Raw genomic sequence first — 25,304 nt, 5'->3', positions numbered from 1 at the left:
GTCTAATAGTTTTCCTAGCACCTTTTCCCTGGTGATTGTGATTGTTTTAAGTTCACCTTTTGATTATCACATATTTTTGGGATCTTTTCTAAAGCTTCTACCATAAAGACCAAAAAATACCGTTCTGACACCTCCGCCATTTTCCAACATCAGTTCCCCAGACCTTCTCTGTAGAGGACCACACTTGTGAAAACTCCTACTAGCTTGTATATTAATAGCTAGCTTTCTCTCCTGCTCTTCTTTGCCTCTTTCTCATCTTTTTAGTCATACTTTGATGGTTCTTACAATCTATCCAATCCTTTAACCTGCCACAAATCTTTGCAGATTTGGACAGTATTTCTTTCAGTTTAATATTCTTTTAACCGCGGATGATGCATCTTTATTTTTATTGAAAGCATTTTTCATGTAAACAAAAGCCAAACCTTGGCAACAGGTAAAACTAACAGCTCACCAGCTCTTCCTCCCACTTGTGTCTGATCTCCTCCACAGGAGCACCCTCCCTATCAATCAGCACTCCGTATATATCCGCTCTCCCCTCCCCAATGTCATCCTCGGACGACCACTTGTCATGCAGCACCAGAGGATGGCACCTCTTTTCTAACAAAGGTCCCTCACCTGCAGGTACCTGAACCTGTTTCTCTTAGGCAACTGGTACATGATGCATCTTTCTCAAAGAACCTTTTTTTCTCTCTCTGGGTTAAATCTTTGCTGAGTGTTATTCAGTATCTTCTTACAACTCCTTTTAACCTGGTTTTCCAGTTACAATTTACCAGAAGAGTGCTCCCACGGTTCAGGTCTAGATTGTCCCACTTTCCCAGTGCCCCCATGAATCCACATCAGTCTTTCAGCTAACGCACTCATCTCCTTAATATTATTTACCCTACGGCAATTTTCTTGTGGCTCAGGTAATAATCCTGACATTATTTATTTTTAAAAATAAATTTAAGAGTACCCAATTATTTATTTTCTCATTAAGGGGCAATTTAGCGTGGCCAATCCACCTACCCTGCCCATCTTTGAGTTATAGGGGTGAGACCCATGCAGACACTGGGAGAATGTGCAAACTCCACAAGGACAGTGACTTGAGGCCGGGATTGAACCCGGGTCCTCGGTGCCGTGAGGCAGCAGCGCTAACCACCGCGCCACCCTGCCACCCAATCCTGAGATTATTACTCTTGAAGTTCTGCTTTTTCCGTTAGCCCCTTGATTCTCATCTACCCTCAGCAGAACCTCTTTCCCAGTTGTTGCTGCCCACGTGGACCATGACAACTGGATCATTTCTCCCTCACTGCAAGTTCCTCTCCTGTACTGAGCAGATGTCCTAAACCCCGGCACCGGGCTGGCAATACAGTCATCTGAACTCTCGCTCTCGGCTGCAGAGAGCTGTGTCTATCCTACTAACAATGCAATCACTATTACCACTACATTCTGTTTACACCCCCTGCTTGATTGGTTTGCTGTGCCACAGCGCCATGGTCGTTTTCCTCATCCACCCCGCTCTCATCCAAACAGGCTGAAGGGACCTCAAGCCTGTTGGACAATTGCAAGGGCTGAGGTTCCTGCACTCCTACCTTTTCCGTCCCCTTGCCTGTCTCACATGCAGTCACACCCTCTTGTCCCTGACCAAGATGTGTGATGCCTTACGGAATAAAGTACCAAGGTAACTCACTCCCTCCCTTACGAGACCCTGTGTTTGCCAATCCAGCTCAATGACTGAGTGTTTTTTTTTAAAGAACCTTTATTGTCAGAAGTAGGCTTACAGTGCAACAAAGTTACGGTGAAAAGTCTCTAGTCGCCACATTCTGGCGCCTGTCCGGGTACACACGGAGAATTCAGAATGTCCAAATAACAGCACGTGTTTCAGGACTTGTGGAAGGAAACCAGAGCACCCGGAGGAAAGCCAAGCAGACACTGGGAGAACGTGCAGACTCCGCACAGACAGTGACCCAAGCCGGGAATCGAACCTGGGACCCTGCCGCTATGAAGCCACAGTGCTAACCACTGTGCTACCGTGCTGAAGCTCCTCAAGCCGTAGGTGTTTCCTGCAGGCGTGTTTGCCCTGAATCTCACAGGCACCCAGAAGTTGCCACATTCTGCAACTGCAACCGCAACACATCACCTGCTCTGCCGTCCTTAATGGGTTTTACCTGACAAATTAATTAATTATGTTTTTATATTTTATTTAGTGCCTCTCCTTCTCACCGCTTATCAGTTTAAACTTTAATAAAGTAATCGACCGTTACCACTTTGAATAAAATATTTTAAAATTGGCATATTTTCTATTTTCCAGTTATTTACACACTATCCCCAAGTTATTCTCCAGCCAATTAACTTGTGCCTTTCCTGTGTAGCTACGATTTGTTTTTATTTTCAAACCAGGGTGTTCTCCCGCAGCTGTCGCAGCCCCCTGAGCTTTGCTCTATGTTTGTCTCCTCCCGCTCTCTCTCTCTCTCTCATCTCTCCTCTCTCTCTCTCTCTCTCTCTCTCTCTCCTCTCTCTCTCTCTCTCCTCTCTCCTCTCTCTCTCTCTCTCTCTCTCTCTCTCTCTCTCTCTCTCTCGTGTTCCTCACAGGCTCGCTCTCGCCTTTCTCTTCCAGTCAGGCTTCGAGCGGCTGTCTAGAATTTGGGGTCTGCCCACTGAGTCGGTGTTTTGTAGCCCTGGTCCCCCTCGACTGGCCTCTTGTGCTTCTATTTTCCTTTCGGTTTTTATTTCACCGTTTAGAGTGGAAACATTTATTCCCCGAAGTGAAAAGTGGGAGATACAATTATGCAGGATGCACAAACGTGTAGGACAACTAATTCTTGAAATTCAGGACCCATTTAACTTTGATAGAAATAATAATCTGTATTATTGTCACAAGTAGGCTTACATTAACACTGCTATGAAGTTACTGTGAAAATCCCCCAGTCGCCACACTCCGGCGCCTGTTCGGGTACACGGGGAGAATTCAGAATGTCCAATTCACCTAGCAAGCACGTCTTTCGGGACTTGTGGGAGGAAACCGGAGCACCCGGAGGAAACCCGCGCAGACACGGGGGAGAACTTGCAGAATGAATGAGTGAATTTTTAAAAACGCAAAATCAAATTTTATCACACGTTTGAACTGGAAAGCAAACAAAAAAATTAGAATCTGATACGGCAATAAAAACCTGCCCAAACCCCATGCTTTGATTATGGTTCTGACGGATGGGTTACTTGTCTCCGATACATTCATTCTAACTGGTGAGATACAGAATGCCTTGTGTGAGAATTTTTTCAGTGAGTTATTAAGTATCCAATTGCCAAATGAGATTGCTTGAAAGTTGTGGCTGTCGCAGTTGCCTTATGAAAGCAATGATGGTGACCACAGTATGGCGTTTGGGCTACTTGCGTTTTTGTCAGACTCCTATGGCGCATGTGCGATCTTGCCTGTTTGTTCAGTGACTCATGGCAGCAGCAAAGCAGAACAGTTAATGCACTTGGCTTTGGGTTCAGAGTGACGGGAAGGTGTGTGTGCAGGGATTGTAGATGTCCGCTCTCTTCAGAGTTGTCCTAGCTCTGCACAACCATTCTGATCAATGCCGGTGATACTTTTGCTGTCATCTCAGTCGACTAAAACCATTTATTAAATGGCCTTTTGGCTACAGTTAATCTCTGGGGGGTGCCATCAAACTTTTTGTTCATTTGTGGCATTTTGTTGAGTTGTTGATAGAAATTTGATGTAAGTGATGGGGCAGGACCATGTGTGCCATCAGAAGCAATGGAATTGTTGATTTACCTTTGACTGGGTGAAAACGGTTTTAATTTACCAAATGTATTTTTATCTAATATTGATTCAGTAAATTGATGTCTTATTTGTGCAGTTTGAGGTTTACTGCAAACCATATAAAATCTTTCTGCTCAGGTCTTTTCTATACATGGATCTTGCCAGTAATTTATTTTATGTAGTATTATTGTTATCGGGAATGATATGTTTGGCGAGAGAGGCTGTTTCTAGTTTGCTTTCCTGTGCCTTAACGGCTAATCGGAAGGGTTAGTTGGCACCTTGCCTGCCTGTGCTTTTTAAATAATATACATTCCTATATAATCACAGAACTGTTTACTACACACAAGCAGGCCATTCGGCCCCTTGTCTCTTGCTGGTTCCTCAAAGGAGCAGCTTACCCAGTGCCACTTCCAAACCTTCTCTTCCTGGCCCTGCGCATTCTTCCTTTACATATAATCCAATTCCCTCTTCAGTGCCTCTATTGTCTTCAGTGTCTTATTGAACCTGCCTCCACCACACTCAGGCGGTGTATTCCAAATCCCAACCATGTGTGTCAAAAAGTCTCTCTCTCTCTCTCTCTCTCTCTTCCCCCCCCCCCCCCCCCCCCCCCCCCCCCCCCCCCCCATGTCTCAGGTGCTTCTTTTGCCAGTTACCATAAATCTGTACCCTCATTCTCGATTTCCCCCACCAAGGAGAAGATTTTACCCCTCTATTCTGCCCAGGCACCTCTATCGGATATCCTCATAACCTTCTCTTCTCCAAGGAACACTCCCAACCTCCCCAATTTATCTACATAATTGAAGTTCTGAGTGAATCCTGTTTCCATTCTCTCCGATGCTGTTATCATCTTTCCAAAAGTTTGACGCCCAAAACTGGGCACACTATTCCAGTTGAAGCCAAATCAGTGTTTTACACAAGTTTAAAATAGCTTCCTTGCTTGGATGCTGTATATTACCCACTCGCTCGACCAGTCCTGCCACCTTTCATTTATGCACATACACACCCAGGTCCCTCTGTGCCTGCACTCCCCTAGAGTTGTACCCCTTATTTTATATTGATCAATTCACGTTTCATCCCATTGAACCTCACCTGCCGCGGGCGGCACAGTGGTTCACACTGCTGCCTCACGGCGCCAGGGACCCGGGTTCGATCCCGGCCTTGGGTAACTGTCCGTGTGGAATTTGCACATTCTCCCCGTGTTTGTGTGGGTCACATCCCCCACAACCCAAAGATATGCAGGGTAGGTGGATTGGCCACACTAAATTGTCCCTTCATTGGAAAAAAAAGAACTTCACCTGCCACTTGTCCGCCCATTCCGCCAACTTGTCAGTATCCTTTTGCAGTTCTACATTATCTTCCTCACCGTTCACAATGCTTCATCTGCAAATTTTTTGGCAAGCCACTCAGTTGTATCATACCACTATGAAGTCTAAAAGGAACAACCAACCGATCACCCAGCGTTGGCCTAAGCACTGGAAATTATGACTGCACACCTAACTCTGTCAACCCTACAAGTTCATCCTTACTAAAATCCGGGGGCCTGTGACCAAAATTATGGGAGGTCCTACTGACTAGTCAAGGACCAGCCTGTCATAGTAATTCTCATGAAATCATACCTTCCAGACAATGTCCCAGATGCCATCGTCCCTGGAGTATTGACTACCATGCATTCCTTGTGGAGGTGAAGTCCCATACTCCCATTCAGGGTACCCTCCACGTGTGGCACCACCACTGTGCAAAATGGGATGAATTTCGATCAAATCTAACAACTCAAAACTGGCCATCCATGAAGCGCTGTGGCCCATCAGCAACAGAATTGCATACAGCCACAATATGTAACCATGGCTTGGAGTCATACATAGCATAAGGAAGATGGTTGTGGTTAATCATGGTCAGTCATCTCAGTTCCAGGATATCACTGCAGGAGTTCCTCCGGATAGTGTTTTAGGTCCAACCATCTTCAGTTGCTTCATCAATGACCTTCCCTCCGTGGCAAGATCTGAAGTAGGGATGTTCGCTAATGATTCAGGACCATCTGTCTAGCTGCAGCAAGATCAGGACAACATTCCGGCTCAGGCTGATGAGTGGCAAGTAACATTCATGCCACACAAGTGCCAGGCAATGACCACCTACATCCCCATGGGTTACCATTGACCAGAAACTGAATTGGACTAGCCATATAAATACCCTGGCTCCTGAAGTTGGGAATTCTGTTACCAGTAACTCATCACCTAACTCCCCAAAGCTTGTCCATCTACAAGGTGCAAGTCAAAATTGTGATGAAATACTCTCCACTTGCCTGGATGAGTTTGGATTTGTTTATTGTCACATGTACCGAGGTACAATGGAAAGTATTTTTTTCCCGTGCAGTTCAAACAGATCATTTAGTACCTGAAAATAAAATACGTAATAGGGCAACACAAGGTACATAATGAAAATACATAGACACCGGCAACGCGTGCAGCTCCTTCAACACTTGGGAAGCTCAACCCATCCAGGACAAAGCAGCTCGCTTGTTTGGCAGCCCACCCACCACCTTAAATATTCACATTCCCTGTCACGATGCACGATAGCAGCAGTGTGTGTGCCATCTACAAGATCAGCTGCAGCAACTCGCCAAGGCTCCTTTGACAGCACCTTCCAAATTCACAACCTCAACCACTCTAGAAGCACAGTGGCAGGAGACACATGTGGACAACGGCACCTGCAAGTTCCTCCTCTAGTCTCACCGGAGCTCTATCACCGTTCCTTCACTGTTGCTCAGTCAAAATCCTGAATACTCTCCCTAACAGCGCTGTGGGTGTGCCTACATCACTTGGGACTGCAGCGGTTCGAGATCATGGCTTATCATCACCTTCTTGAGGGCCATCATGAATGGGCAATAAATGTTGGGTGTAACCAGAAACACCAGATTACATGAACAAAATTTAATAAAATACTACAGTGGAAAACTTTGTTGTTTACAACTAGAACGACCAACTTTTTGACTTGCTTGTGCCTGATTTGATTGTAATAATAATAATCGCTTATTGTCACAAGTAGGCTTCAATGAAGTTACTGTGAAAAGCCCCTCGTCGCCACATTCCAGCGCCTGTTCGGAAGGCTGGTACTGAATTGAACCCGCGCTGTTGGCGTTGTTAGGCATTATAGTCAGCTGTTTAGCCCACAGTGCTAAACCTGCAACTTAAAAGTTTAATGGGAGAAGGAACCTTGTAGTTAATGTCTTTGTATGTGATGCGGAATGTAGCACAGTGGTTAGCACTGTTGCTTCACAGCTCCAGGGTCCCAGGTTCGATTCCCGGCTTGGGTCACTGTCTGTGCGGAGTCTGCATGTTCTCCCCGTGTCTGCGTGGATTTCCTCCGGGTGCTCCGGTTTCCTCCCACAATTCCTGAATAATGTGCTTGTTAGGTGAGTTGGACATTCTGAATTCTCCCTCTGTGTACCCGAACAGGTGCCGGACTGGGGGCTTTTCACAGTAGCTTCATTGCAGTGATGATGTAAGCCTATTTGTGACACTAATAAAGATTATTATTTGTGTTGGAGGAGGTGGGGTTATGTGAATATTATAATCTTCATGGCGGTTTGATAAATATCATGTCCTTGCTATATTTCCTCTGTCGCACTGGTTTCATTCTAGGTAAGCGATTGGTAGTGATCTTGTCAGACATTTTATCCTGGTATCTGGAACACGTTGACCGTTGGGGTGACTGGTTTATTTAACTCTTAACTATGTTGAAAATCTCTGCGTGGTTGAACGCACTTTGATAGTTTACATAGAATTGTGCTGTTGCCCGTCTCTGCAAGATGTGTGTTGAGATGCACTCTTCTAAAGTGGATTCTTCTGTCTTGTGAGAAAAACGGACAATACTACGGGACCAAAAACTGACTGACCTGTGTTATCCGGTTTTAAAACAGCCTGATCTGAGCAGCATTTCCAGCATTTTGATCCAGATTTTCACCATCCGCAATGTTATTTTATTATCTACTTTCTTTCTCATTTGATGGTGGTAGCGCAAGGAAATTTTAGTGCTCCAGTCGTTGAGTGAATAACTGGTTCCCGTCCTTGCCACTGAGGTGGCGATTTATGCGGTAATGTCCTGAGGACCTTGAAGTGACGTTACTCCTATTCCGGCATTCTTAGATCTTTCTTTTGCTTCAACTCCATAAGTCTTGCCCATGTGTGTTACTTAAATAAAAAACTGTTGCATTTGATCCAGTTCCGTGTGCTTTTATGGACTCAGTGTTTCCCCGCTCTCAGGAAAAGTCCAATCAATTTCTCTTTCTCAATTGACAAATTCCAGAGGAAATACGAGTTGATTTTCCTTTATGGGACTTAGGGCACCAGTGGGTTTTGCTTAGGATGAGTATTGGCTTTGGTAAGAGTTGGGAGAGTCTTCAGCTAGGATTTTCTGCACAATCCACTGTGTGTTTAATGGAGGTGGCCCATCACCGGCCGGCGGTGGGAGCTTCTGGTCCCAACCTTGCCAACAGGTTTTCCTGTTGAATGCACCGCAGGGAAACCCGCGTGGAGGTACGCTGTTGGCGGGTTTGGCCTTCCTTTGCAAATTTGGTTTGAAGGTGAATTTGATGATTAGGAACTGCCCATGGAAGTTAGAAGCATCCTCTGCTAGGTCAAAGAATCCAGTGAGCTTTGTTTGGACTGGGGGCTACAACTTGCAATGGCTGTGAAGGTTGTGCCTCGCAAATAATAAACAGTATAAATGGAACATGTGTACGTATTTTGCACACTCGTGTTGAGCTTACCTCAAACCGTGGGTGAAGGGTCTAAGTGTATTGCTGGTTTATTTTAAAACTAAGCCAAAGATTAAAACAAATCAACCTACTAATGTGAGTGACAGGTTTGTCGAAACCTGGGTTCTTGCCAGTCTACCTACAGACCAAATTATTTTCTCCTCTGCGTTAAATAGGCGTCCACTCTTTGCTGGATCTCCCAAGGACCAGCGATATCCTGGCCCGTGTTCCTTGTCATAGAACATTACAGCGCAGTACAGGCCCTTCGGCCCTCGACGTTGCGCCGACCTGTGAAACCCCTCTAAAGCCCATCTACACTATTCCCTTATCGTCCATATATCTATCCAATGACCATTTGAATGCGTTTAGTGTTGGTGAGTCCACTACTGTTGCAGGTAGGGTATTCCACGCCCTTACTACTCTCTGAGTAAAGAACCTACCTCTGACATCTGTCCTATATCTATCTCCCCTCAATTTAAAGCTATGTCCCCTCGTGCTAGACATCTCCATCTGAGAAAAAAGGCGCTCACTGTCCACCCTATCTAATCCTCTGATTATCTTGTATGCCTCAATTAAGTCACCTCTTAACCTTCTCTCTAACGAAAACAGCCTTAAATCCCTCAGCCTTTCCTCATAAGATCTTCCCACCATACCAGGCAACATCCTGGTAAATCTCCTCTGCACCCTTTCCAATGCTTCCACATCCTTTCTATAATGCGGTGACCAGAACTGCACGCAATATTCCAAATGCAGCCGCACCAGAGTTTTGTACAACTGCAACATGATCTCATGGCTCCGAAACTCAATTCCTCTACCAATAAAAGCTAACACACCGTACGCCTTCTTAACAACCCTCTCAACCTGGGTGGCAACTTTCAGGGATCTATGTATATGGACACCGAGATCTCTCTGCTCGTCCACACCACCAAGAATCTTACCATTAGCCCAGTACTCTGTCTTCCTGTTATTCCTTCCAAAATGAATCACCTCACACTTTTCTGCATTAAACTCCATTTGCCACCTGTCAGCCCAGCTCTGCAGCTTATCTATGTCCTTCTGTAACTTGTAACATCCTTCTGCACTGTCCACAACTCCACCGACTTTAGTGTCATCTGCAAATTTACTCACCCATCCTTCTACACCTCCTCCAGGTCTCACGGTAGCATGGTGGTTAGCATCAATGCTTCACAGCTCCAGGGTCCCAGGTTCGATTCCCGGCTGGGTCACTGTCTGTGTGGAGTCTGCACGTCCTCCCCGTGTGTGCGTGGGTTTCCTCCGGGTGCTCCGGTTTCCTCCCACAGTCCAAAGATGTGCGGGTTAGGTGGATTGGCCATTCTAAATTGCCCGTAGTGTAAGGTTAATGGGGGGATTGTTGGGATAAGGGTTACGTGGGTTTAAGTAGGACGATCATTGCTCGGCACAACATCGAGGGCCGAAGGGCCTGTTCTGTGCTGTACTGTTCTATGTTCTATGTCATTTATAAAAATGACAAACAACAGTGGCCCCAAAACAGATCCTTGTGGTACACCACTAGTAACTGGACTCCAGTGTGAACATTTCCCATCAACCACCACCCTTTGTCGTCTTCCAGCTAGCCAATTTCTGATCCAAACTGCTAAATCACCCTGAATCCCATGCCTCCGTATTTTCTGCAATAGCCTACCATGGGGAACCTTATCAATCGCTTTACTGAAATCCATTTACATCACATCAACTGCTTTACCCTCATCCACCTGTTTGGTCACCTTCTCAAAGAACTCAATGAGGTTTGTGAGGCATGACCCACCCTTCACAAAACCATGTTGACTATCTCTAATCAAATTATTCCTTTCCAGGTGATTATACATCCTATCTCTTATAAACCTTTCCAATACTTTTCCCACAACAGAAGTAAGGCTCACTGGTCTATAGTTACCGGGGTTGTCTCTACTCCCCTTCTTGAACAAGGGGGCAACATTTGCTATCCTCCAGTCTTCTGGCACTATTCCTGTAGACAAAGATGACTTAAAGATCAAAGCCAAAGGCTCAGCAATCTCCTCCCTAGCTTCCCAGAGAATCCTAGGATGAATCCCATCCGACCCAGGGGACTTATCTATTTTAACACTTTCCAGAATCGCTAACACCTCTTATGAACCTCAAGCCCTTCTCGTCGAGTAGCCTGTATCTCAGTATTTTCCTTGACAACATTGTTTTTTCCTGTGTGAATACTGACGAAAAATATTCATTTAGCACCTCTCCTATCTCCTCTGACTCCATGCACAACTTCCCACTACTGTCCTTGACTGGCCCTACTCTTACCCTAGTCATTCTTTTATTCCTGACATATCTATAGAAAGCTTTAGGGTTATCCTTGATCCTACCTGCCAAAGACTTCTCATGTCCCCTCCTGGCTCTTCTTAGCTCTCTCTTTTTAGATCCTTCCTAGCTAACTTGTAACTCTCGAGTGCCCTAACTGAACCTTCACGTCTCATCTTTACATAAGCCTCCTTTTTCCTCTTGACAAGTGTTTCAACTGCTTTAGTAAACCACGGTTCCCTCGCTCGACCACTTCCTGCCTGCCTGACAGGTACATACTTATCTAGGGCACGCAGTAGCTGTTCCTTGAACATGCTCCACATTTCCATTGTGCCCATCCCCTGCAGTTTTCCTCTCCATCCGATGCATCCTAAGTCTTGTCCCATCGCATCATAATTGCCTTTCCCCCAGATATAACTCTTGCCCTGCGGTATATACCTATCCCTTTCCACATCACTAAAGTAAACGTAATCTAGTTGTGGTCACTATCACCAAAGTGCTCACCTACCTCCTAATCTAACACCTGTCCTGGTTCATTATCTAGTACCAAATCCAATATGGCCTCTCCTCTTGTTGGCCTATCTACATACTGCGTCAGGAAACCCTCCTGCACACATTGGACAAAAATGTGTCCTTTGTCATATTGAGGTGCGTTAGCACCCCGCTGCACAAACTGCTACATTCAGTAAATGTTTGCCTTGCGCTTTAAGAATACACGTTCCCAATTTGCGGGCCTCCGCCTCCTTGGCTAAACCCCTCTGATGTCCTGTCTGCCACGAGCTGCGATTAGAATTGTATATGTTTGACATTTGTACCAACTTCTAAAAGTTGTTACTGGGGCCAAGATATGTTGCAGTAGATGAATTATTATTGTTCTCAGTTTGTCTTCCCTAATGCAGAAGTCGATGCTTATCTGTATTTTTATTTCTCCATGAGCCTGGATCCAATATATTTCCAAATCTGTACGAGCCTATAGCATGCCTGATACCAGTTATTGTTTATTACGGCGAATAATTCTGTGACGAGGGGATGTTGTAATATTTTCATGACTGGCAGTGACTCTGGGGCAGTTGAACCACAGTACGTGGTCCTCACTCAGTTAGCACTCTGAGGTTAGCTCGTGGATTGCAGAATGAAATCGGCTAGTTGTAGTAGTATCAGGACTCCACTGACTGGAGCAACCCCTCCGTAAAGATGCTTGATTTGGAGTTGCATGCAAATATACATGCACCCATGTGAGATTTCACTTTATTGAAGCGGCCTGTCGGGTGACAAATTGACTGTATCGTTTTAGGTGAGGAGGAATTCTCGTTTGGGTTTGGAGGGACCGGAAAGAAATCAACAAACTGCAAGTTTCAGGACTACGGAGAGCGATTTTCTGAGAACGATGTGATGGGATGTCTAGTCGTAAGTGTTACAAATTTGCTTTCAATTATAATTTGTCAGTACTTTTTCACTCTGGGCTACGAGTATTTCTCTTTTATGCAGAGTGATTGCAGACGTTTCATTGGGTGTTGGAAATTTATGCCAAAAGTGCTCTTAAAGTTATTCTTCAAACTGTTCAATTAGAGTTTTTACAGCACAGAAAGAGGCCATTCAGCCCATCGGGTCCCTGCCAGTTATCAAGTTCCTATCTATTTAAAAAAATAAATAAAAATTTGCAGTCCCCAAGTTTTTTTTTCCAATGAAGGGGCAATTTAGAGTGGCCAATCCACCTACCGTGCACATCTTTTGTGTTGTGGGGGTGAGATACTGGGAGAATGTGCAAACTCCAAATGGACAGTGACCCAGGTCCGGGATCGAAGATGGGTCTACGGCGCTGTAAGGCAGCAGTGCTAACCACCGCGCCAACTGTGCCGCGTCCGTTCCTATCGATTCTAATCCCATTTTCCAGCACATGGCCTACAGCCTAGCATGCTATGGCATTTCAAAATACTTCTTAAATATTGTGAGGGTTCCCGCCTCTACCACACTTTCAGGCAGAGAATTCCACATTCCCACCACACTCTGGGTGTAAAAGGCTTTCCTCGTATCCCCTCTAAACCTCTAGCCCCTGACTTAAAAACCATGTCTCCTCGTTATTGGCCCCTCTGCTAAGGGGTAAAGTTCCTTCCTATCCACCCTATCTATGCACTTTATTAGGTCCCCCACCCCCTCCTCTCTGCTCCAAGGAAACAACCTCAACCTATCCAGTCTCTATTGAAACCTGAAACTTATTTGATTTGTTTTTCCTGATGTGAAATATCTTTTTTGAAGCTTTGTTCTGATGTATGGTTTTGAATGTTAGTTTTCAGACTGGTGAAACAGGTCAGAATGGGATTTGACTACTCGTCATATCAACTTGGTATCTCCTATAAAACTGTCCTGCGAAAACAGATTAATGTGATGTTCACGCAAGGATTTTAAGCCACTGTTCTGATATTGTGGCCTCCATTTGCATCCTCCTGCAGAGACTGATTGCTACCCTGTAATCATAAATTGTGGTTATCCAGGTGGAACAGAAGCCTAGTCTTGCTACTGCCTAAAACTACTTTTGACTGGATAGGCAGCTTGGATTTATACTTTGTCGGGGCTCTTGGTTCCTGGTCGGATAGTTAGGAGGGGATCAGAGCATTGGATGGTGTCACCTATTGCAGCCGAGTTACTGACTTGCTGGGAAAGAGGGTGAGGTGCAAAATATGAGCTTGCTCTTGTGTTTGAGGGGACTGCATTAAAAAGGAAACGTAGCTGGGCAGCATGTTGGCGCAGTGGATAGCACTGCTGCCTCACAGCGCCGAGGTCTCAGATTTGATCCCGGCTCTGAGTCACTGTCCGTGTGGAGTTTGCACGTTCTCCCTGTATTTGTGGGGGTTTTGCCCCCACAACCCAAAGATGCGCAGGTTAGGTGGATTGGCCACGCTAAATTGCACCTTAATTGGAAAAAATGAATTCAGTACTCTAAAAAAAATTTTGTTAAGTAAATGCAGGGAGTTGTTGTCAAATATATTTTGTTGTTGAATCTTTTTATTATCCACCATCTAGAATTTTGACGCTGGTGAAGATGTGGAGATGTCCTACACGAAGAATGGAAGGTGGCTAGGTGTGGCATTCAGGGTCAAGAAAATGGCTCTTGGCGGACAACCATTGTTCCCACATGTGCTGACAAAGAATTGTGCCATCGAATTCAACTTTGGACAGAATGCACCGTGGTGCAGACTTCCCGATGGGTTCACGTACATTGAACATGTGCCTGTAGATGAGCGTATGCCAGGCACAATAGGACCAAGGACCAAGTCAGAGTGTGAGGTAGGTATGCCGATCAAGGTTAGAGAGGGTTATTGTGATTCTAAGAGTGACTCTGGGCAGACTATCTCTAAGAAACCTTTTTTCTTGCACTACACCACTTTATTTAAGTTCCAGTTCCCCACTTCGTCTACTTCCCCACAATGAATCTATTTAATTTTAATTAAATAATTCATTTCGGAATACTTGGGTGTCCCAAGTCTCAGTTTTGCAAGGGGGGTCTTTTCTTTTTGTGCTTTTCCAAGGATCATAATTCTGCAGGAGCAAACAGTGTAACATGGTAAAGGAAGTACAAATGAGATTTAGGAATGGCAATGTTTTTGATGTACCTGTTTTTTTTTATCCCCGGAACCCGCTTTTACCAGCCGACCGACCTTCGGGAGTCTCCGATGGCCCGGGAGACCTCCGGGTGCCTTTCCACCTGGTCCACATTTGTGTGAACCAGCACTGATCGTCACCTGGCTGCAGCCTCCCTGGTGAGGCTGGACAATCGGCGGTTTACGGCCTACTTCCGCGAGCGGAATTTGGTCCTGCCCATTTGGGGCGGAGCTCCAACTCCGACGTCTCGCGGGACTCCGGGGAACCTCGTGAGGCGTGAAGGCTGTTGGAAGTCTCGCTGCAGACCTCTCTCTCTCTCTCTCTCTCTCTCTCTCTCTCTCTCTCTCTCTCTCTCTCTCTCTCTCTCTCTCTCTCTCTCTCTCTCTCTCTCTCTCTCTCTCTCTAGATTCTCAGCCGCATTATGCTCTCAGAGCCGGCTCAAGGTACCGGCAACTCGGGCAGTCGCCCGGGGCGCTAGGGGCGCCGCGTAAAAGACTCTGGTCCCGCACATGCGCAGTTGGGCCGGTGCCAACCAGCGCATGCGCGGTGGCCGCCCTCCCTCAGGCCGCCCCACACAAACATGGCGGATGGATCCAGGCTCGCCGGTGGTCACTCCGCCCCCGCCCCCCCCCGAAGGGCGGCGAAGTTCAGCTTGCCCGGGGCGCCAGCAACCCTAGGGCCGGCGCTGTATGCTCTTGCTTGATCGCAACGCGGCCGGACAATCGCTCCCTATATTGGAACAATGCCCTGTTTAGTAATCAGATAAGGGTAATTTCTGGGGCATTAACAGGATGATAAATGTAAGACAATGGAAGCCTCGTTTGCCCGTGAAGGGGAGATAAAATGTGTAGTAAAACCCCAAGAAATTTTGAGATGCCCTGTTGGGTGAAATTTGAATTCCCAGATTGATCTCCCTATCGCTCACCCCTATTCGGCAGGAATAACATGCAAACCCAGTGTGGATCAATTCTCCATCTCGCCAAACTTCTGTGCTGCTTCATTACAAACTGTGACTGGCCAATGGCTTGCTGATGCAAGTCTCAGGACGAAAGCCTGTTCGGGGAGTGGGTTGAGCTGATACTGTGTCAGCAGCAGCTGTAAACAATCCAGCAGAGGGCAGTAAAGGGTCAGCTGCATTTTCAAACCAGAGGGATATATGCCGTTGGCTGGTCTGGAATGATGAATAAACTTTGTCACTGTTGTCACATAGTCATCACTGAACTGCAGAGTGGTTGTGACTTGGGCAGACAGATTTGGGGAAACATTGCTCTTCTCCGTTCCGGTAAAGGTTCTTGAAGAGGCCATTTCAGAGCAGCCAGCACTGAAGGCTTGTTTGTGGCACTTCTAGCAATCCCTAGTTAGCATCGCTCCATATCGACGGTACCCTTGCCTTCAGCTCTCTAACCCCAAGCTGACATACTCTCCCTAATCTGTCTACCTCTCTCCCTTCCATTACGGACTACTTTGTTTTCCCAATTAAGGGACAATTTCATCTGGCCAATTCACCTACCCTGCACATCTTTCGATTGTGGGGGGGCGAAACCCACACAAACACAGGGAGAATGTGCAAACTCCACACGGGCAGTGATCTGAATCCTGGATCGGTCCCCGGTGCCATGAGGCAGTAGTACACCATGCTGCCCAGTGGGGCTACCTTTTTAACCAAACTTTAAACGCCTGTCTTAATTTCTCCGTGAAGCACCTTTGGTATGTTTTACTACAATGAAGCTGCTTTGGGCAGGACGATAGCACAGAGTTAGCTTCACAGCAACAGGGTCCCAGGTTCGATTCCTGGCTTGGGTCACTGTCTGTACGGAGTGTGCACGTTCTCCCCGTGTCTGCGTGGGTTACCTCCCACAAATCCCGAAAGGTGAATTGTTCGTTCTGAACTCTCCTTCTGTGTACCCGAACAGGCGACTAGGGGATTTTCACAGTAACTTCATTGCAGTCTTGATGTAAGCCTACTTGTGACACTAATAAAGGTTATTATTAACAAAGACTGATTATTATTATAAATGCTGGAGCGAGCTGGGAGATTGGAGCAAATGAGGAGCACAGCCCCTTTTATTAAGAGTCACGGTTTTATTCCTGAGGTTTTTTCCCCCTTAGATCCTGATGATGGTCGGCCTGCCTGCAGCTGGGAAGACAACGTGGGCAATTACACATGCGGCTCGCAATCCTTGGAAGAAATACAATATCCTTGGAACAAACGCCATCATGGAAAAGATGAAGGTAGGTGTCGGGCATGCAGAATGACCCAGTTCTTCCATTTGTGCCTGAACTGTTAAGTAGCTTGGAGATGCTCAGCTCATTAACCGAGTTTAATTTTAAAGCCCCCCTTTAATGCTCCAAGCCTGGGGTCACTTTATGACCAGTCCGCTATCCAAAGACTGAAAAAATGAACATGGACTGAAAATCAGTCATGTGAACAGTTGTCATCGCCCCAATACCATTTCTACAGACTGGCGGCATTTTGTTCTGTGAAATAATTGTGCCAGCTCCTCTTTATTGAAAGAGTTGGAAAATGTTTATCTGTAAATCCATCATCTTCTTTCAGTAGGTTGTTGCATGAAGTCAGCTTCTGCAGTGATATTTTCAATTCTGCGTTTAATCTACCAAAAAAAGTGGCATTCAGCCCAGGCATTAAAGTTATTTTATTTAAATAATCCTGAAATGTGACTGAAGACGACACGGTCTGAATTTTTTTTTTTGTGACAAGGAAGCACTTTTTTACGGCCTGCAGTGAATGAGAATGCTTCTCGGTCGCTTCAAATTATTAGACTGCAAGTGGGGTTTACCTTTGACTAATGACAAGACCAGGAAATATCCGTGCACTGTATCAAATCAGCAAAGTGAGCTCAGCATCTCCTGTTCAATATACGCAATGATGTCCACACTTGCAACAAACATTTTAGCCCCCTACCACTTTCTCAAAGACAGTTAGGGATGGGCAACAGGTTCTGACCTTGCCAGTAGTGCCTACACCACATGAAAAGTAACATGACGCCAGCAATAAAACAACATTCAGTATATAATAAAGTTTACATATTACGGCTCAACATATGCATCATATAACTATGAAAATGCTTTTGTCAAGTACTTAAAAAAAATATTTTGTATGTCTATGTAGTGATCCTCGCCTGAGTGTGTACAGAAGGGGCTGATGGGAAATGGAAGCACCACCAGGGGGCAGCATGGGGACATATAAGAGTGATGCCGAAGGCCCGCCCTCGCGCACTTTGGCTGGAGAGACAGGGGAGCAGGACAGGGACGGAAGTTGAGCTCGGGGCTGCAAGTGTGGTTAGGCCTAGTTGCACAGCATAGAAAAGCAGTATCTTTACAAGTGCCATTCTGTAAGTAAAAGCTAACAAAGTCATTTATTGTGGAGCACAATAAACCATCCTTCAACTGCTGAACGACTTCTAGCATTAATTTAAGAAACATAACAGTCTACAGCCATGCTTTCCGTATTCCCTAGAGACAGTAGACTCAGTGAAGCCCCCCCCCTTTTCCACCTCCTCACACACACATTGTAATCAGCTCCTCTTCCCTCAGCATGCACATCTGTCTTCCAACCCCCCAACTTGCTCACTCAGCAACCTGGCCTTTCCAACTGCCTGGGGGCAACACCAAGCTGATCAGTAGTCCCTTTGTGGTCAGGCAGATTCTCTCTGATCAGCTGAGATTTGGGCTTTACTGCACCCTCCTGGGTAGCTACTTACCCTGTGTCAAAACACGTGTATGCATGGGTTTCCTCTGGGTGCTCTGGTTTCCTCCCACAGTCCAAAGATGTGCAGGTTAGGTGGATTGCCATTCTAAATTGCCTTTAGTGTCCAAAAAGGTTAGGTTGGGTTGCGGGGATAAAGGAGATAGGGTGGAGCAATGGGCTTAAGTAGGGTGCTGTTTCCAAGGGCCGGTGCAGACTCGATGGGCTGAATGACCTCCTTCTGCACTGTAAATTCTGATTCTATGTCAATTAATATGTCCTGTTTTTGTCCCTATTTTGCAAGAACTCTTGTTTGGACTTGATTCACTGAAGAACTCTTAAACAAAAGACTTGCCCCTAGCGCAAGTTGCCAAATCAATTTTGCAATAATAATTTAATCTACACAGGGTTGTCCCAAATCTATTTTCTAAAAGTACTTTGGTTAATGAGTGACTTTTTTCCACAATAGCTGCATGTTTGATTCTCAATATGCTGATGTTGCATTGTTTAAGAAAAATTCTTACATCCTGAGTTTGTTTTGTTTACAAGAGGTGAATGCTGCAACATCCTGCATTTTAAAGCTAATTACCGTATAATATCTCACTAGATGAAAAATGTTTGTCTCTTGTGAACCTTTGTAATGCAGCGATGAATTCTATCTTTTTTTCCCCCTGGAGATCAAGTTGCTTTTCCTTCCAGTGCAGCAGTTTTAAGCATATCATTCTCTTTTGACGTTATCAATCAATAAATAGCGCACTGTGCAGAATCTACCTCATTAGCCATGGGAATTTCCGTTTTTGATACGTCCTCGTTTTCATCCTATGCAGCTGCTTTGCAAGTCTTTAGAGATAGAGAAATACAGCACAGAACAGGCCCTTCGGCCCACAATGTTGCGCCGAACTTTTGTCCTTGGTTAATCAAAGAATTTTGGACAATTTTACATGGCCAATCCACCCAACCTGCACATCTTTGGACTGTGGGAGGAAACCGGAGTACCCGGAGGAAACGCACACGGTGAGGATGTGCAGACTCCACACAGACAGTGACCCAAGTCGAAATCGAACTTGGGACCCTGGAGCTGTGAAGCAATTGTGCTATCCACAATGCTACCGTGCTGCCCTTAAGTTAACCTACACTCCATTATTCTACCAAAATCCATGTACCTATCCAATAGCCGCTTGAAGGTCCCTAACGTTTCCGACTCAACTACTTGCACAGGCAGTGCATTCCATGCCCCCACTACTCTCTGGGTAAAGAACCTACCTCTGACATCCCCTCTATATCTTCCACCATTTATCTTAAATTTATGTCCTCTTGTAATGGTGTGTTCCACCCGGGGAAAAAGTCTCTGACTGTCTACTCTATCTATTCCCCTAATCATCTTATAAACCTCTATCAAGTCGCCCCTCATCCTTCTCCCTTCTAATGAGAAAAGGCCTAGCACCCTCAACCTTTCCTCGTATGACCTACTCTCCATTCCAGGCAACATCCTGGTAAATCTCCTTTGCACCTTTTCCAAAGCTTCCACATCCTTCCTAAAATGAGGCGACCAGAACTGCACACAGTACTCCAAATGTGGCCTGAGCAAGGTTTTGTACAGCTGCATCATCACCTCACGGCTCTTAAATTCAATCCCTCTGCTAATGAACGCTAGCACACCATAGGCCTTCTTCACAGCTCTATCCACTTGAGTGGCAACTTTCAAAGATCTATAAACATAGACCCCAAGATCTCTTTGCTCCTCCACATTGCCAAGAACCCTATCGTTAACCCTGTATTCCGCATTCATATTTGTCCTTCCAAAATGGACAACCTCACACTTGTCAGGGTTAAACGCCATCTGCCACTTCTCAGCCCAGCTCTGCATTCTATCTATGTCTCTTTGAAGCCGACAACAGCCCTCCTCACTATTCACAACTCCACCAATCTTCGTATCATCTGCAGATTTACTGACCCACCCTTCAACTCCCTCATCCAAGTCGTTAATGAAAATCACAAACAGCAGAGGACCCAGAACTGATCCCTGCGGTACACCACTGATAACTGGGCTCCAGGCTGAATATTTGCCATCCACCACCACTCTGTCTTCTATTGGTTAGCCAGTTTGGTTAGCCAACTGGCCAAATTTCCCACTATCCCATGCCTCCTTACTTTCTGCACAAGCCTACAATGGGGAACCTTATCAAATGCCTTACTAAAATCCATGTACACTACATCCACTGCTTTACATTCATCCACATGCTTGGTCACCTCCTCAAAGAAGTCAATAAGACTTGTAAGGCAAGACCTACCCCTCACAAATCCGTGCTGACTATCCCTAATCAAACAGTTCCTTTCCAGATGCTCAGAAATCCTATCCCTCAGTACCCTTTCCATTACTTTCCCTACCATCGGAGTTCTTCTCCGAGAACTGCAGCAGGCCCTGACTCCTCTGCTCCCTCTCCCGCCCTGTTCCTGCCGAACCCCCAGCTCTGCTGCTGCTCCCCACATCTCCACCGAGCAGCTAGCAGCCGAGTGCTCCCTCCCCAGTGGGATGGGTGGCAGCTCCATTGGGCCATCTCCTGGCCTCGTTAATAGGCTTCCTGCGATTCTCGCCTATTGCATCGGAGGCGGCCAGCAACGGCCAACGGGAGACGGAGTTCGGTGGGGGAGGAAAAAAGAAGTTAAATACTGGAAGTAACATAACCCGAGTTGGGAGGTTGGAAGACGGATGTGCATGCTGAGGGAAGAAGAGCTGATTACAATATGTGTGTGATGAGGTGGTGGTTGGGGGGGGGCTTCACCAAATCTTCTGTCTCTAGGGAATATGGAAAGCGTGGCTGTAGTCTTATCCATTGGGCAGAATTTGAGTGTTAAAACTGATCATTTGAAATCTAATAATGTATTCAAAAAACCAGGTCTCTGAGCATAGAATATACTTCAAATAATTTCACTGGTAGAAATGTCAAGTGAGAAGAGTGTAAAGGTTGAGTTTTAAAAAAACATTCCATCGAATGAAACATCCCAGGCTCTCCAGTGCTTAAACTATTTCCGTACAAATGGGGTTAATATCATCAATCTGAGTCACTAGCTGCACCCCAGGAACCAATGCTTACTAGGAGCCATAGAATCCGGTCCTTTCAGCAACGGGCCTCTCTGCCATTTTCACAGGTGATGGGTCTTCGCCGTCAACGCAATTACGCAGGCCGTTGGGATGTCCTGATCCAGCAGGCTACTCAGTGCTTGAACCGCCTCATCCAGATCGCTGCCCGCAAGAAACGTAACTACATTCTTGACCAGGTACAGTTGTGTTTCCATGCTCCATTGCTACATCTAGTTAAGATAGCTTATTTTTGTTTGTTTACAACAATAAATGGAACAATATATTTATTCAGCGAATTAAGTCTCTTGTTATATATATATATATATAAAATATATTTTAAAACATTGTAAATAAAGATTAACTTTGTTTCATTGCCTGGGGATCAAATGAAAGTAGCCATCTCACGTAAAGAACAAAAATACAAGATGAAATTTAATGATGTTGCTGCTTAGAAAGTAAAACACCAATGGGTGAGTAAGTGACTGATCTCCATTGTTACCAAAGTAAGAAAAAATAAGTTAATATAGTAATTGGAACTTTGTTTTGTTAAATTATTGATGTACAGGTAAGTTATTACTAATACTTTTTGGCTTTTCAGGGCCTCCCAAGACAGGCAAGGTAAGTACAGGTCTAAAATCTTTGGCTCAGGATTGTTGTAAGTACTCCTGGTAAGTAGCTATATGTTGTCTTGTCTGGGGCAGGTGGTCTTGTGAAGAACTGGTGAGTAGGGGTAAGTATTAGTGAGTGTAGTCAGGGTCAAGGCAGGAAAAACCTTGCGCTTCCTTGGTGGCGTTTGTGGAGTTTGTTGACCCCTTTAAAGAGGTGCAAAGAATGAAATCCTAATTATATTTCCAGATGCTACCCTGCAGTAAAATTAATAGTTAGTCATTCCCTGTAGGTGACACTATAATTGCTCTGATACACACATCTAGTTTGTTCGAGCTTTAACATCCTGTTTCTAATTGAATGAGATTGGCTTTATCAAAGTTTCTGCAAATATTTAACTGGATCCTTGGGTGGAACTTTCTCCTTTCTACAGGCAGAGTGACCCACCCTTTTACATTTATGTACAGCTTCCTTGCACCACAAAGTGAATTAGATAGCTCTAATCCTCAAATTTGGCATGTCTAATTTAACACATCTTGATTTAAGATGTGTGCCGCTATTGAATTTCACACATGTTTGGTTTGCATGTTGCAATTGGTTTACACCGCAAGGGCTTTGGGTCTTGTGTTGCTCCATAATATCTGTAATCCAATTTTAAACGCAGAGCAAGGATTTTTGTTTAACGCTGGCAGTAAGTTGAGGAGTTTTCTAAAAAAGGATGGAGATTAAGCATACTTTTGAAGTGATCTTGCAGGGGTTGTGATATTCTTCACTAAAGTTGCTTGTGTAACAAAAGAATAAGTGCTTACTGCACAATATAATTTGCTGCTGAACAGATTACAGGTGTGATGAGCTGTCACAGAACTTTGCATTAAAAAAAGAAAATGCTTGAAACCCCCAGCAGGTTTGGCAGCATCTGTAGAGAGAGAAAGAGTTAACGTTTCGAGTCCCTATGACTCTTCAGAGCTATATTTGTTGCCTACAGTAATCTATTGCCTGCTGTCCAGTGCAATGGGATGGTTTATAGCTTTTAAACAAGTGGGTATATGATTGTACTCTGTGAGTTGGCTGGCATTGTGCACCACCACATTAATTATTAATTTTTGCTTTTGGTGTGGGGCAATTTGTGATTTTAGCCTTGTATTAAAAAAAACATATATACTCTTGAATTTCCACGTCGTTAAACATGAACTGATTAAGCGGATTTTATTGGTTGCTTAATTGAATTATCCTATAATCGCCAAAATGAACGTTAACTGGCAGATTGTTTAGTAGTGTAGCTGAACAATACAGCTTGTACTTTGAATCGCGCAAGTGCTGCTTACTTTAGTTCTGTGTGTTAACTTTGTCAAATGCGTTGAACTGAGAACTGATTTACCAAGTTATTACTTTACCCTTCAGAAATGGCTGCTGAAAGGAGAGGAGTGTGAAATTGTGCTCCAGAGCACACTGACACTAATGGATTACGACCACACTGAGAAATTGTAAAATGCCCAGGGCTGAATTCAATTATTTTTCCAACTTGGAAAAAGCTCCAGTCAGCCAAGCTTGTATAATTCAAATTGAGCGCACAGAAGTCAGGTGCAGTTTTGAATGGAGTCAAATTGTATTGTTAAAAACTGTTAACTTTCTGAGTCACAGAATTTAGTGGAATTTTGTTGCTTAAGATAAAGTTCTACTGAAACCAAGTTCTTCAAAGTCCTCTATTTGCGTATTCTGTGGTGGGTTTGCAGAAGTTGAGACTTGCCTGTGACTTAAGTTATAATTATTTTGAACTTTAGACAGCTACTGTTTCCTTGGGTGGAGAAAGTGCCACTCTATTAAAAGCATATCGAATGGCTTACTGCATAAGTTGGGATTTTGGTAGCAAACTCCATTAGGAAATAATTCACTTGCATATCTTAAAATTGGGCAATGATATACTTCTGCCTGCCCCTTGTGCTGCCACAGAAATAACCAGAAAGGGAAACGATTTCTCAAAGTGGGAAGAATTGGCACGGGTCATTTGGCCCCAGTGGGTGCACAATAGGCTATTGGGGGAGAAAAGCCCCTGAGGGGAGGCAGGATATCGGAGCATAGTTTTTCAATCCTCCTCTGATATAAAAACTGTCCATTATAATGGCTGCATTCAAGAGGAGGGTAACCTGCTAACTATGAACACATTCGTTTTGGATCGGTTTTGGGTAAATTCATACAATTCATTGTTTGATATTGAATCAGGAAGCATTTAGAAATGTTTGGGGTACTCGAACAAGCACCTGTTAAAGACAAGTTGCACTTGGCAAATGTAATTGAATTTTGAAGTCTGCTTGGATAACGGAGTGCCGTAGATGTAACGTGGAGGGATTGTAATAACTATTGAATAGAGCAAAAGAGATTGAGGTGTGCAAGATTATGACATGTTTAGATAAGACAGATAAAGAAAAGCTGTTCCCATTAGCTGATCGTACAAGGACAAAGGGGCATGGCTTCAAGCTTTTGGGCAAGAGATACACGGAGGGCGTGAGGGAGAACATTTTTACACAGTGAGTGGTAATGGCCCTGGAACTTGCTGTGAGGGTTAGGTGGTGGAAGCAGATCTAATTGATTTGAAAGAGAAGTTGGATGGGCACTCGAGGGAAATGAACGTGCAACGCTACGGGGATAGATTGGGAGAAATGGGACTGACTTTGATTGCTCCATAATGAGTTGGCATGGACTTGATGGCTTCCTCTGCCACAATATTTTGCCATGTTTCAGAACAAATCCAGTTGTTTGGTACAAGGGGAAATGGAGCAGCCTGATGGAAAGTTGGAAGATGGGTAGAAAACAAAGGGTGGCTCTTGCTGAATTTGCAAAATAACGTGACGGTGATGTAGCACAGGATTAGTTCTCCATATATATGGACAATCTGGACTTGGGCATAAGGAGTACAGGAACACTAATGGCACAAAAATAAGAGGTTTGCTGCAAGGAGTGTAAAATGCTTGAGGTTGGTGTGGACAGGGTGATCTCCAATGTAAGGTGATTCTTTTTGGGAAAGAAAACGTAAAATGGGAGCACACAATAAATGGAGATATGCAGTGAACGGACAGACACTGAATTATGTTGTAGAGAGCTGGGATATTGAGTACATATTCCGCGAAAGTGAATGTTGTCGCTAAAAGACTACAATTCAGGTGAAAGGTGGTAGCATTTATTGTTTTATAGATTGTAGTACAGAGCACGAGCAAAGCGATTGTGATAACATTGTGCCCAGCAATGGTTAGCGCACAGATGGAGAACTGCAATTGTGAGGACCGCATTGCAGATGGGGTCATAAAGCCATGTGTAGATTTACCAGGATGATGCCTCACATAAAGCGCCTTGTAGCCTGCAAGTGTGCAGCAGATTGCTCCTTTGCGAGCTGTGGAAAATAAGAAGTTTGTTTTACGTGCCAGAATACGCTGCCATGTCTGGTACTGTATGCTCAAGGCTCTTTCTCTATTGCTGTAATGACTAACTGGCAGTTGCTATTCCTTCCAATGAGACGCTCTTT

At 44.9% G+C, this 25,304-nt stretch overlaps 1 protein-coding gene across 2 annotated transcripts in view; it reads left to right on the top strand.

Annotated features, from left to right (window-relative positions):
- The window catches only part of LOC119957992 (heterogeneous nuclear ribonucleoprotein U-like protein 1), a 69,312-nt gene that overhangs the window by 31,443 nt on the left and 12,565 nt on the right, over positions 1 to 25,304 (top strand). For both annotated transcript variants that reach the window (XM_038786243.1, XM_038786242.1), the window contains exons 7-10: positions 12,088 to 12,200; positions 13,815 to 14,078; positions 16,503 to 16,625; positions 21,250 to 21,378. In XM_038786243.1, the coding sequence (XP_038642171.1) occupies positions 12,088 to 12,200; positions 13,815 to 14,078; positions 16,503 to 16,625; positions 21,250 to 21,378 (629 nt within the window). The remainder of the gene's footprint in view (positions 1 to 12,087; positions 12,201 to 13,814; positions 14,079 to 16,502; positions 16,626 to 21,249; positions 21,379 to 25,304) is intronic.

This window comes from Scyliorhinus canicula, chromosome 27, assembly GCF_902713615.1.
Source record: "Scyliorhinus canicula chromosome 27, sScyCan1.1, whole genome shotgun sequence".
NCBI classification, from domain to species: domain Eukaryota; kingdom Metazoa; phylum Chordata; class Chondrichthyes; order Carcharhiniformes; family Scyliorhinidae; genus Scyliorhinus; species Scyliorhinus canicula.
Note: the sequence above shows the minus strand (reverse complement) of the source record. Positions and strands in the feature narration are given on the sequence as shown.